The sequence below is a fragment of the Clupea harengus genome, chromosome 20 (assembly GCF_900700415.2).
Source record: "Clupea harengus chromosome 20, Ch_v2.0.2, whole genome shotgun sequence".
NCBI classification, from domain to species: domain Eukaryota; kingdom Metazoa; phylum Chordata; class Actinopteri; order Clupeiformes; family Clupeidae; genus Clupea; species Clupea harengus.
The window spans coordinates 18,844,831-18,857,822 of record NC_045171.1 but is presented as its reverse complement, the minus strand read 5'-3'; the positions used below and the strand labels follow the sequence as shown (position 1 = coordinate 18,857,822).

At 41.2% G+C, this 12,992-nt stretch overlaps 3 protein-coding genes across 4 annotated transcripts; 1 reads left to right on the top strand and 2 right to left on the bottom strand.

Moving 5' to 3' along the window:
* Window positions 1–148: 148 nt before the first annotated feature.
* Window positions 149–2,480, bottom strand: LOC122128482 (short coiled-coil protein B-like). The gene is made up of 4 exons (XM_012834408.3): window positions 2,375–2,480; window positions 1,552–1,619; window positions 1,347–1,427; window positions 149–1,095 (listed from the first exon to the last, which is right to left on the bottom strand). The coding sequence occupies exons 2-4, from the start codon at window positions 1,565–1,567 to the stop codon at window positions 950–952; spliced, it is 243 nt and encodes an 80-aa protein (XP_012689862.1). The 5' UTR covers window positions 1,568–1,619; window positions 2,375–2,480; the 3' UTR covers window positions 149–949.
* setd7 (SET domain containing 7, histone lysine methyltransferase) lies at window positions 1,542–12,948 on the top strand. 2 transcript variants are annotated; one of them, XM_031586799.2, is made up of 8 exons: window positions 1,542–1,646; window positions 8,644–8,773; window positions 8,911–9,112; window positions 9,653–9,842; window positions 9,943–10,024; window positions 10,362–10,479; window positions 10,793–10,950; window positions 11,327–12,948. In XM_031586799.2, exons 2-8 carry the CDS (start codon window positions 8,682–8,684, stop codon window positions 11,529–11,531), a joined length of 1,047 nt encoding a protein of 348 aa, XP_031442659.1. In that variant the 5' UTR covers window positions 1,542–1,646; window positions 8,644–8,681; the 3' UTR covers window positions 11,532–12,948. The 2 variants fall into 2 exon arrangements, with proteins under 2 accessions (XP_031442659.1, XP_012689857.2); XM_012834403.3 differs by lacking the exon at window positions 1,542–1,646 and adding an exon at window positions 4,952–5,159.
* On the bottom strand, window positions 1,593–4,767 carry mgst2 (microsomal glutathione S-transferase 2). The gene is made up of 5 exons (XM_042710753.1): window positions 4,390–4,767; window positions 3,648–3,741; window positions 3,282–3,352; window positions 3,059–3,140; window positions 1,593–2,963 (listed from the first exon to the last, which is right to left on the bottom strand). Exons 1-5 carry the CDS (start codon window positions 4,460–4,462, stop codon window positions 2,804–2,806), a joined length of 480 nt encoding a protein of 159 aa, XP_042566687.1. The 5' UTR covers window positions 4,463–4,767; the 3' UTR covers window positions 1,593–2,803.
* Window positions 12,949–12,992: the final 44 nt, after the last annotated feature.

Below are 12,992 nucleotides of genomic sequence, written 5' to 3'. Positions count from 1 at the left end.
TCAGTGTCGGAGCACGCAGAATGGGCAAAGGTGCTTTGGCTGTTTCTCTTCAGGCACCCTTAGAAAGCCAGATGTGTTTACGATAAAGATGTTGCTTTAGAGATGAAGAGGACAAGGAGCTATACATTAAGTCACACAGTGGCACATCAAAAGGATATATGTTTATTATTAACATAGGTATTAAAAGGTGCCTGAAATGCTAGACACAGGTTAAATAACACATGATGTTGGGGTGGCAGGCATATGACAGCAAAATACACAATAACTTACAACTATTACCTACATCAAATTCTTGACCCAATTACTTGTAAATAAATTAGTTTGATTTTGAACAACTCATCATTGTTGGTAATCTTGTGTGTAGGTAATATGTTCAGTGATGGGGAACAGATATGTTCAACAGTGGAGAATAACTGCCGTTAGCGGTCATTACAGTTGTACTTGCAGCAACAGAGCAGCAAATTGTACTGTTTGTTTTATGAAAATTACAAAAAATGCCAGATATATTACCAATAATAATGTCAACACAATATAAAAAGTAAAAAAATAAACACCTGTTTTGAAGTCACACACCAACGTAAAAAGGTCTGTTAAACCACTGCAGTAAGTCAACACATGAGTCTATTCTGCATAAGCCCACAGATCATAAACAAAAACAACTGTGTCAAAGTATTCCCTGATACTAAACAAATGTACATTATGTAAACATTAATGTGAAATTTTGACAAAAGCTACAAAACACAACAATAAAAAAAATTACATTAATACTGACTAGACTGTAGTGGTGCAGATAAATGAAATCACCAAATATCAGTGTTTGAGTCTACAAGTTAAATAAGTAAATTCTACAGCAAGAGTCTGCAGTTCTGTGTAAATGCCAAAAAGAGTAAAGGCTGGGGGGTAGAGCTGGGGGTTGGTCCGGGGCTGGGTGGGGGCACATCCGAACCTTTTACTTTGTCCGTTTGTTCCTTGTGTCCGTGGTCTGAAAGACACTGGAAGCCGACATGAGGTTCTCAATGTACTGGCCCAGAACCTGGTTCTCCGACTTCAGCTTCAGGTTCTCTTCTTTCACGGCATCCACACGAGCTGACAGATCTGCAGAGAACACAGGGGAGAAAGAGATTATGTGGATGGGATGAGTGGTCTTCTGTATGTAACATTTCAATGTCTCTTCTATTTATATTTTTGTCTATGTGAAAGGAATACTGTGGAGCCCCTAAAGTCCCATAAGGTGATTTCTAATCTTCAAGATTATAACTTGAATAGTCAGGTCGGTGTGCTAGGCATCCTTTTTCTACACACATGGATTCACATGCATAGTGACTTATATGACAGCTCTGACTGACCTTCTAGTGTATGTTGCAATTCCAGCACCTGGTTTATCAACCTTGTCTTTTCCTCCAACTCCGCCTGGTTTTCCAGGTCACCTGAGATAAGGAGAGGGAGACATGTGTAACTGCACCATTCGCCCTAGGCCATGCCATTAAATTAATGGACACCCCTCATATGACGATAGACGTGTAATAAGTAGGTTTTCTTAATTTAGCTTACCGTCGTCGGAGTTCATGGTGAAATATTCGTCTTCTTTTTTGGAATGCAGGGCTGCGACTCAGTGGGCACTTATAACGTCAGGGCGTAAGTTGCAGGTAAGTGGGGGTAAAACACATGGGTTGATTTGATTACGCCTTAAGACATACCATTTAAGTACTCTGTTTTGAAAACACTCTGGCTAACCTGCCTGCAAGGAACTTGGTTCACTTTATTCAAGCCAGACAAGACAACCATGATGATTGAGTGACTAATTCGATTTAATATAAAGAGACAGCTGGTGCTAACCTTATGTCACTTATTGCTCTATGTGCATACCAGTTTAGCTTGCATGTTGGTTGACTAACTTTACAAACTGGCGTTGGCAAGCATTAATTCAAAACATTAACTAGATTTGAATTGCATGGTTTACTCTCTAACATTAATTTCTCACAGACCTCAGGTCGCTAGCTAATGTTGACTAAAAGGCAAGTCGGCTAACGTTACGTAGGGTTAGCTACTAACGATAGGTGTGATACAGACACAGAGTACATTTTATATTCATCGTTTCCAATTTAACGGCGATCGAATATTTTAACAACTAGGTTAATGCTGTATTGATGTCACGAATCAAACAGTGCCTAGCTCTCTTGCTGTCTAGCTAGCTGGCTAGCGTAAAGGTTTATTTTCAGCCACTTATCGCTAGCTTGCTGGCAAAATATCAACACTGGTAACACATTAGAAGGCCTTTACTGCAAGTGCACTCCCCGAAACTCTTCACATGTGGATAGAAACACAGTGACATGTTTGCCTCTAACAATACATAATCTCCAGCAATATTACTTACCCCAAATATACGAAAATGCGTGCTTGCTTGTAAAAGAAATGATAGCTGTAACTGCTAGCCTAGTTTCTACAGGCTAACGGTACGTCCCTGATGGATCAGCTCATTCTACATCCTAGAGTGAAATCAAATATTTCCATTTGACCGATAGAGGGGGACCTAGCCTAGGTTATCTGTAAACATTGGCGATTGTTCGTAGTCATGAGGTGGGTGGTGGGCACGTTCACCTGCCATCGTCAACATCGAATTGACATATCTTTGTAGCCAATAGGCCAACTCACGTGCATAGATAATTTAAACGTATTCAAAGAGAAAACACTGAACTCAGATATTGGTAAGTGCCACGCTAGGCTCAGTTTAATGCACCCTTCCCACAAATACTACAACATGTGCAGCCTTATCCAGGACTGTTCAATTCGCCTACTCAGCAAGCTAGAAGAAATTATAATAAGTTGTAGGTTCGCCATACAGACGACCGAGGAGGTGGTTGATGTCAATGTTTGGGTCCAGGATAACACGGAGAAGGCCAAGGGTCCCAGTAAGACTTAGAAGAAGAATAGCAGCCACCACAGTGTAAAAGCCCAGGAAATGCCTAAAGCAAAGCAAAGTGATGATTAATGTAGTTTTCCATTGATATGAAAAATTTATTAAAATATGATTTCAGTTACAAGTGTTTCAATGGATTACCATATTTTAGCAGTGTTGGATTGTCCACACGAGTACATTTGCCGTGCTAAGACATACACACACCCCAAGACAGCTGCCAGTTCTGGGGAAAAGAAAACACAAAGAAGACTTATTATTTATTATATTATTATTCCTTATTATATAAGGTAACTGCAACATAATGAGATGACACCAACTTTTTACAATTGCAAATGGCTCGTGGCCCATTTGTGATCTCTCCTACCTTCATTGAAGAAAAGCCCAGAGGTCCACAGAATCACAAGGAAGATTGGGTAGAAGGCAATACACTTCTTACTAGATAGAGAGAGAAAGAGAGGGAGAGACCAAACAGAAGTGTCTCTCACAATGGCGACTCAAAAAGTGACATTCAGTTAGTGATAGGCCTACAATTTACATTGATCTTGATACATACAGTCTGTGCTGCATCTCTGTGGTAATGACAGAAATGGATTAAAAGCAGGTGGTATTAACATTAAACCATTGACATCACTGCTTTAATGCGGTGTGTTATTCATTGTTTCACAGGGCATATTATCATTGATATTGTGGAATTATGTAGTGTGGTGTGTTGGAGGGGAGGGGTCCTTACTGGGCACTTAATGTCCTCTCCAACTTTGCCTTCAGTGGACGGGTCATGACTGTGTTTGCCGCCCATTTTTTCCGTAGCAGGTAGGCTATATAAGCTGCAGACCACAACCAGTAGAGTTTAGAAAAAAAAATATGCACTGTTTCTTCCTCCTTACGGGATGGAATTGTGGAATTGGAATTGAGGTTCCAGGTAAAAACCCTCTCATGAAGAATGTAATCATTTATTTGACCAACTATCAAACAAGAAAAGTTCTTATTATTGAATGGATTCTAAAGAAACTGAGTCTTCATGAAGGGCCCTTTGTTATTATTAGTGTAGCGACAGACCTATATACTCTGATGTATGACAATGGGCAGCAGAGGAAAAGACCGGACAGAGAAGAGGTAATATTGGAATACAATTAAACATATGCTGATATTACTAACCAACAAGATGGAATCAAATATATATACGTATATATATATAGATAGAATAATATAAACAAAACTGGCAAAAAGAAAAAAAACAAAGGGAAGAATGAGTTGATCCCATAGTGCATAACTACATTTAGTAGAGGCCATGGAGATGGTGACGGTAAGCAACTGATAATGTTCTGAGTCATGCAACGATGGTGATCTCATCCGTCTCTGTACTGAGTCTGGCCTCACAGCAGTTACAGCGATGCAGACGTTCATGTTGTAGTATATTACAATTAGCATACCAAAGACTACGAAAGTTATTAACAGACGTAGGATATCCTTACCTGTTTGAATAGCTGATACAAGTGTCACAGCTCCCAGGGGAACCGGTATCTCAATGGCCATCATTTTTAGCATCCTGAACAGTGCGGTCGCACTCTATCATATGGCAGTGACCTTCTGAAGGCTGCATGGCAGGCCTCTGTGTCACCATTGTGACAGCATTGTATCAACTCTGATGTCATGCATTGTCATTTAGAACAGTGACGCGTTAATAGCTACGAGAAAAATCGAAAGTATGAAATGGGCTGGGGCTGCATGTGCTACAGAGTAAGAAGCCATTTTAATCGTTTTTAAATACTTGATGCACATGATGTACCGAAGATGTAGCATATATACAGTACTGGATGTGGGCGCAGGGGAAATTTAAAGTGCCCCAAAAGCACCGTGACTTTTTCTTACAATAGCCTGTAACTGTTTAACCTTCGCAAAAAGTGTAATTTCTTTACAAAAACTGTGTATATTGCCATCCTAAATGTATCCTGAGCCCTTCTCATAATACATCTTCGTTTACACCTTTTTAACTAAAGGAACTGTGCTCTGTGCATAGACAGTACGGCAATGTGTGGTCGAGCTGGCAGTAATGTAGTTTAGTGTGATGATGTCAGACCCTGCGCGCCGGCAGGGTACTGAGTTTAACAAAATCGGATGCTGCGACTGGACGTCTGCCCTATAAAACGCGATCGGTTCACGCCCTAGTTTAAAACATTTTCGAGTCGTGATAAAAGAACAACAATGGACAGCGATGACGACAACGTTGAAGAGGTCGTAGAGGGTATGTAAGTCTTTATTTAGCTATCAGATGGACACCGTGTTGCTATACCGAAGTTCGGTCTCGGGACTCATGGGCGACAGCATGTAGCTGACGCATACAACTTCCTCAGATGGTCATATATTTCATAGCAGACCGAATTGCCGAATCTCGGAGGTTCAGGCGGGTGTTTGGGCCTCTGTGTGCCTCTCCCAGACACCCCGGTGTCTATTTTCGAAGGAAACCTGCTGGCTCTGCATTCAGAGCCGACAAACTCACTTTCTCGCTGTATTCGCAATCTAAAATACCCTTTTCAACTGGTCTAACCCGTTTTGAGTCGTTGCTGATGTAGCGTGTTGGTAACATTTATTTTGTGCTGTTACAGCAATCGAGGGCGACTTTATTTCCATGCTCATACACAAAAACTAAAGTGCAACTTTGTATCATGCAAACGAAGCTACTAATTCCTATGTTGGCATGTCTTATGTTCAAGAGCACTTCCAGCGGGAAACAGTATGATAGAATGAGGTAAGGTTTTTAGTAGAAGAAATGATACAGTAGACTTAATGTCATATAGGCTACACATCATTTGATGATGGTCAGGAGGCTGTGTGTAATTAAAGCGAGGATAGGCAGTGTATTTGAGAAGCATTTTTTCTTATATTTCTTGACATTTTCTTAACACCCCGACAGCAATAAATACACCAAATGCTCTGTCATTAAAAATAAAATAAAAAATCCATCTGTGGAGGTTGCAGACGCCTCCAATAATTTCCTTAGTTCCGAATGAAATGATAGGATGGCCTACCTACCTGCCCACTTGCGTGCACTCAGTGAGTGCAGTCATTGTATTTGACTGGAGTCTTTCATAAGGCAAGGCAGACATGTAGCTAAAGCTAGCAAGCTCGTCGCACAATAATGACTGAGATTGCAACACGGTTTTACCTAACGTTATGCCTACAAAAAAGACAGTAGACAAGTAGAAACGGGTATGACCAAAAAAGAGGTTGGATAAAGCAAGAGGCAAAACCTGAGTGAACTTGGCTTTTCAACGATGGGGACAACTAGGAGAGAACTGAAGGGCCTAAAGTGAGGCCATGGTGGTTGTATATCTGTTGGTCATCTGGGTTGTTTTAATTTTGGGGAATTTGTTATGCTCCTGAACTATGTAATCAGCGTAGCTAGCTTCATATGTAGCCACCTTATGTATTAGTCCAATGCTCTCGTTAGCTACACTGTAGTGCAGGCAGTGCACATTCATGTGTTTCGGAGGAAGGCCTGAAGGAAGGGCAGGCCCGCCATGTGCCGTGCCCAGGTACAAGATGATCTCCACACAGGTGGCCTCACACAGGTCACTGACTGGCCCTAAGCATGTTCAATTTGGGCACCTTTGGGCCATGGTCACCTGTACCCTTTGACCCTCCCTGACAGCATGCCTGAAGAAGGGGCAAAGGTTTTTCTGGTTGCATATTTTCTAATTCTAGTTTACTCTTGCTGGTTTTCTCAAAAAGAGTCTACCCTACCTTTTAAAGGAAGAGTAGTTTTTAGTGGCATCTAGTAATGAGGTTGCTGAATTGCAACCTGCTGAATATCCTTCCCTTTAAAAGCATGTGCGAGTTCCTACAGTGGCCGTCAAATGCCATAACAACAGGAAAAGCCTTAACTCAAGCCAGTGTTTTAGTTTACGTTCTGGGCTACTGTAGATACATGGCGGATTGTGTGGAAGAGGACCCGCTCTCTATGTAGAAAAGAAGGGCACATTCTAAGCCAACGAAAACAAAACAATACATACACACACAGGTCATTTATACACTGATGGAAACATAATTAGAATGACTATATTCCATTTCTACTAATAGATGCCACAAAAAATTACACACTGTACCTTTTAAGGGTGTGAAGTTGTTGAAGACGGCGTGTTTCTACCTGGTGTCACGTGGGCATTTCAATTTCAGGAAAATGATGAGTCAGTAAATGAATCGGGGCTATCGGCGGTACCCTAGGCCCTAGGGGAACCCAGTCGGCTGCAAAACCTTTCAGTAGACCTGTTATTCTGACTGATTCTCCACAAATAGACCAATCAGTGGCTGATTGTGTAGGTGGTGTTGATGATTTATTGGCTGCTGATTTGGTATTGTTCCAACCATTTGACATCATCCATTCTAACCAAAAAAAGTCTGAAAAACATGAGGTGACTGTAGCGACCCACTGGTACTGTTTTTTATTTTTGTTTTACTGTTGACTAGATCTGCTGTACTGCTGAGTATTGTACATTCACAAAAAAGAACACCATATGTAGAGCATTACATCTTTTTTACTGTTGTTTCAAGAATCATTCCAAGAAATCTGTATTTATTTTGAATACAATATGATGTATAGGGCTGCAACTAACGATTATTTTGGTAATCGATTAATCTATCGACTAATTTTTCGATTAATCGACTAATCTAATGATTATTTCCCATAGCAAATTAAAATAACGACTCAAAATGTTGGAATTTGAATTTCAAATGTATTTGAGTAACAAATGTAATCATAATACATAAATTAAATAGTAATACAAATTAAAGTGCAAATATGCTTTTAAAAGTAAAGAGAAAGTGCAAATAAAGTTTTAAAAGTAACTCAAATTAGCAATCAAACCTCTGCAAGTGCAAAATAACGCAAGAATAACTGGGCTGCAAGTGACATTCAAATTCAACTTATGAAATATATATTTTTTCCACAATCTTTTGTTTGAAGAATGCTAAGTGGAGGAGGTTAACTATTCAGAACAAACGAAAATACAGGCTACTCTGATAATTCACTGATTTACTACACTGCACTTAACATAAATGAAATAGCGTTAGCAAGCATCCTCCATGAGACGTTCTGTTTTCCAACATGTAAGCTTAAACCTTACTATAAGTTATAGATATATCATATATGTCTATGATAATTGCTGCTAGACACGCACTGTTCTTGTGCTCCCACAGCTCACTCTCTTTGAAATACTGGAATAGTGCTTCTTTAACTACTAATAATTGACCATCATTGAGAAAAATTACAACTTTTCTGTTAGCCATATCTCATATGCAGCAGCTACTAAAGCTAGCTTTATTTATTGTTTCCATGGTAACATGAGCCGTCTCAGAATAATTCGCTTTTCAGTCGGCCATTTCTGATATGCAGCACATGAAGGTACGAGAACGGAGGGCAAAGAAAACGGTGCATGATTTGTATGCTAGGCTATGTGCAGATTCTGTTCCATTTTTCTCAATGATGGGTCAATTATTATTAGTTAAAGATGCACTATTTCGCACTTCCTATAGTGCATTGCAATGCCGAATGAAAATTACCGGTAGCTCTGCTAGCGTCTGCCAAAAAAAAGAAAATATTTTTTAATATATTTTATGACGCGTCGACAATTTTTCATAATGGACATCGTCGATTACGTCGACTAATCGTTGCAGCTCTAATGATGTATAAGAAAAATTGAGAATTTCTGTACATATGTTACTGTGTGCAGGCCCCTTGGATGAAAATGACCAGCCGCATGGGTTCTGCATGGTCACCTACTCCTCCAGTGATCGGTTCGAGGGACACTTTGTCCACGGAGAGAAAAATGGAAAAGGGAAATTTTTCTTTTTCGATGGGAGGTGAGTATCTTTCTCTCTGCATCTGTGTGTGAGTGTGTATGTGCCCGCATGTGGACATCATTGAGAGAAAAAAAATCCAATTTGCCTTCAATAATGTGTGTGTGTGTGTGTGTGTGTGTGTGGTACTTTTGACGCAGCACGTTGGAGGGCTTCTACATGGATGACTCTCTTCAGGGGCAGGGTGTGTATCGCTACGAGGACGGCGGGGCTCTGCACGGGTCCTATGTGGATGGGGAGCTAACCGGCCCAGCCCAGGAGTACGACCAGGATGGGCGGCTGATCTTCAAGGGCCAGTACAAAGACAACATCCGCTTTGGCCTGTGCTGGTTCTACTACTCTGTGAGTGCTACTCTCCTCACAAGTCTGTTTTTTTGTAGGCAGTTTTGTCTAACAATAGTTTTGAGGCAATGACTATATTAAATAGAGGTATATATTTGAAATGCCAAATGCTTGTGTTTAAATTATACACAGGTATGACACCCAGGAACTACATGTAGACCTGTCTTCTTTCCTTCCCTGCTCTCTCTGTGGTGTTACCGTAATTTCCTGACTATTAACCGCGGTTTATACATTGATTTAGCTACATTTCTGCAGCCCTGTGGTTCATTCTTGGGTGCATCCTATACACAGGAGTGCATTTTTCCACCTGGTAGTAAGTAACGCGCACAGTACCTCTGCCAGATGAAGCGTATAACTCATAACAGTTCGTAGTTGCTAGCGTGTATAATATGAACTTATTTCATAAAATACTATAATGCGGTTTATATACGGTGTGGTTGAAAAATGGTTAGAAAATACGGTAGTTCTCAGGACCAGGGCTGGCTCTCGGTCTTGTTTAGTCTTGGTGTAAACTGTCCTCTCTGTGGTGTTGGTCCTCAGGACCGGGGCTGTGTGGTGGGAGAAGTGAATGACGAGGGAGAGATGACTGGGAACCATGTGGCGTACGTTTACCCCGACGGCCAAACGGCTCTGCTCGGCAGCTTCGTGGACGGAGAGCTCATAGAGGCACGGCTCGCCAGCCTGATGTTGCAAGAGAACGGCCGACCACACTTGGAGTTGGTAGATGACCGTAAGTCATATTTACATCATACCTTATTTAGCAGATGCTTTTATACTGAGGTGAAGTAAAATACGTGAAATTATATTATATTCTATGTGGTTTTTTTCAGGCACTGTTTATTCCTTTGACAAATCAACATCTACCTGCATTGCAAACTTCAGACTTCTCCCTGATCCATATGAGAGCCAACAGTATGTTTGCTAAAATCAAACACCAGTTTACAACACACCACACAGACATCACAGTTGCTATATAGAATATAAGTACTAAGCAGCACCTAAAGGTAGAGTATTGTGCTGTGGATAAAGAAATGATGGGTCATGCATAAATGTATGAATTAAATCTTATGTCAGTTTCTCCTATGTTCCGGTGAGTTCGTTGAACCTAGGTCACCTAGGTCAGTTTTACCTCTCTCTCTCTCTATCTCTCACTTCTTACAGTTTTCAATTACTTTTCTCAAGCCAGTTTTTTGGACAATTCACTGGTGGACCACCTGATCTGAACTCATTTATTATGCCTGTGTCTCAGTGTGTTTGTAGGACAGTCACTGATCTCAGGAGCAGGAGAAGGTCTGTTTGCCAAGACTGACGCAGATCCAGACAGTGTCATGGCTTTTTATAACGGAGTTCGCATTACACACTCTGAGGTGATACTATGACTGTGTGTTTGTGCCCACCCCTGTCCCTGTGTTTATGTGTTTGTTGTATTTGCAGTTGTATATGCACAAGCACAGGGAGTTCTACAAATGTATCTTATTGAGTTTACAAGTGCAAGCTTCCATTTTCTTTTTCGGGGTGGGGTTGTGGTGAACATTGTTACATATGACCTCTTTGAGACGGATTAAAACTGAAAAAATGAATTGTCACAATAACTTATAAAATGTTGACAGGAATTGTGATATTGAAACACACAACTGCGAGTCACATTAATTGCTGTATTTTGTGAATGTGTACGCTTAGGTGGATAGTCGTGATTGGTCAGCGAATGGTAACACAATCTCTCTGGATGAGGAGACGGTCATCGATGTCCCCAAGCCCTTTAACCAGACAGAGACATACTGCGCCTCACTCGGTCACAAGGCCAACCATTCTTTCTCTCCCAACTGCAAATATGACCCGTAAGTGACAGACACCGCTTTTACATAATTTCACTACATTACACTGTTGCGTCATTCACATATCAACTACATGTGCATTTACCCGTTCATCCTCTCGCAAAGTTTTATTAGACTAGACTAGCATTATAAAAACAACGAAAAAAAGTTGTGTTTGATTGTATAGTTCTCTCATTCAATTACATGCTCTTGAAATAGTCCATAACCCTTCCGTATACACACAAATACCAAACCCATCCCTATTGTCTCCAAACCAGTGCGGTCTGTCATTGTGTGTTGGCAGATACAGTCAGAACAAGGCTGAAGAAGCATCCTCAAACAACCCCAGTGGCATGCATATTTGCTTTGTAATATTACTTCTCCTTTCCTCTGATATTAGATTTGTCCACCCTCGCTTTGGCCTCATAAAAAGCATTCGGACAATCCGGGGCGTGCAAAAAGACGAGGAGCTGACTGTCGCCTATGGCTACGACCACAAGCCTTCTGGGAAATCTGAGCTGCCGGCGCCAGACTGGTACACAAAGGAACTCCGGGAATTTCAGGAGCGGAATGGCGAAATGCCCGCAAGCACTAAAGCTCGTTAATAGCCACTCCGAGTGCCCCCTCACCCATCCCCCTACAACACTTAAGGCCTATTCACTCTGCCAACGACAACTTGAACTATAATGGTATGAGTGTCCACACTGACCTACGATAATATAGAAATATCATTCCTATTTTAATTATACGGATTCTGATTGGTTGTGAGTGTTTCTATCGTTCACACAATCTCTCCGAAATTGATGACCAACGAGATCTTTCTTCGTGTCGTTTTCATTCCAATGTGTGGTATTGATGTTGTTGTTCGTATGAACTAGACCAATATTTAAAATGATGATTTTTTTTTGTATAGTTGTCGTTGGCACTGTGGACGGGCCTTTACTCAGCAGCTTTACCTGAGTGAAAACCCGACCGCCTGCTTCTTCAACCCTTCTCTCTGTCTCTCTCTTTGGCTGTTTAACCCAGCCCAGGTACAGCTACATGGGCACTTCCTGGCTTTGCTCCTTCCCAGAACTGCTAATAGTTGATGGCTTGTGTTACACACCCCTCCTGATGAGTATCCCTTCCTGTACTCACCTATTCTGTAGCAACCACCCCAATTTAATAGGTCCCGATCACCCCCCAACCCCACCCCTATTAGTAAAATATAACTGTTTGCGGTCTCTGTGAAAGTAAAGTCATCGGTTGATTCAGCCTTTTACATTGAAGCCCAAGATGTCGGGAGCCACGTGTGATTTAACAGTGCTTTGCAGTGGTGTTTACAGGGGCAGGCCAGGGAGCATTGAAGATTAGCACAATACTGTGGCTACAGGAAATGAACATCAGACACACCACCCACACAAGCCCAGAAGAGCTATGCACTAATTGTCCAATCAGATGTCCCATGTCCTATACAGATCTGCACTTGATCATCCCTGCAGCATCAGCGTCTGTGACAATGACAGTGGGATGTGATATGGACTGTTATGTGATCTGTTTAATCACTCAAGGCTTCCATTGAATACTAAAGAAACTATCTTAAAAAAATATACCTGTGTGAAGTTTGCTCAGGTCTGGGAAAGTGGGAGTTTTCCTGTTACTTTTTATTTTATTTACAGTAAGGCCACTTGTATTCTGTCACTTTCCTAGACAGACATGTTTCACTGGAGTGAGCGGCAGTGATGTAACCATCAGTATTGAACTCACTAATAGTGGTATTCATTTGTGCTGCATGATTTTATCTTTTGCCTTGTATTAATAATACCCCTTTTCTCTGCTTACTGACGGATGTTACAGATGAGGTATGGAGGACTGTTTACAAGTGTGTGTGTCTGCGTGCGTGTGTTTCAGATGATGTGCTGTATGAGCGTGAATGTGCACGAGGTGACAGTACATTGTTCTGAATGTGGGTAATAGCAATAGTAAAGACGTTTTCTGCTGTAAACCAGACCAGACTTAATAAAAAAGTTACCACGGATGTTACTAATGATTTTCTCGATTGTTTCTTGTGTGGTACGATCATTTGC

Coding starts and splice junctions, on each gene's coding strand:
- LOC122128482 (XM_012834408.3), bottom strand. Junction 1,096..1,346: donor ATTGCAACATACACTAGAAG/GTCAGTCAGAGC, acceptor TGTTCTCTGCAG/ATCTGTCAGCTCGTGTGGAT.
- mgst2 (XM_042710753.1), bottom strand. CDS start 4,462: ATGCTAAAAATGATGGCCATTGAGATACCGGTTCCCCTGGGAGCTGTG. Junction 3,353..3,647: donor GAGAGGACATTAAGTGCCCA/GTAAGGACCCCT, acceptor CTCTCTATCTAG/TAAGAAGTGTATTGCCTTCT. Junction 2,964..3,058: donor TCCAACACTGCTAAAATATG/GTAATCCATTGA, acceptor GCTTTGCTTTAG/GCATTTCCTGGGCTTTTACA.
- setd7 (XM_012834403.3), top strand. CDS start 5,120: ATGGACAGCGATGACGACAACGTTGAAGAGGTCGTAGAGG. Junction 9,113..9,652: donor TGTGCTGGTTCTACTACTCT/GTGAGTGCTACT, acceptor GTTGGTCCTCAG/GACCGGGGCTGTGTGGTGGG. Junction 10,480..10,792: donor TTCGCATTACACACTCTGAG/GTGATACTATGA, acceptor GTGTACGCTTAG/GTGGATAGTCGTGATTGGTC.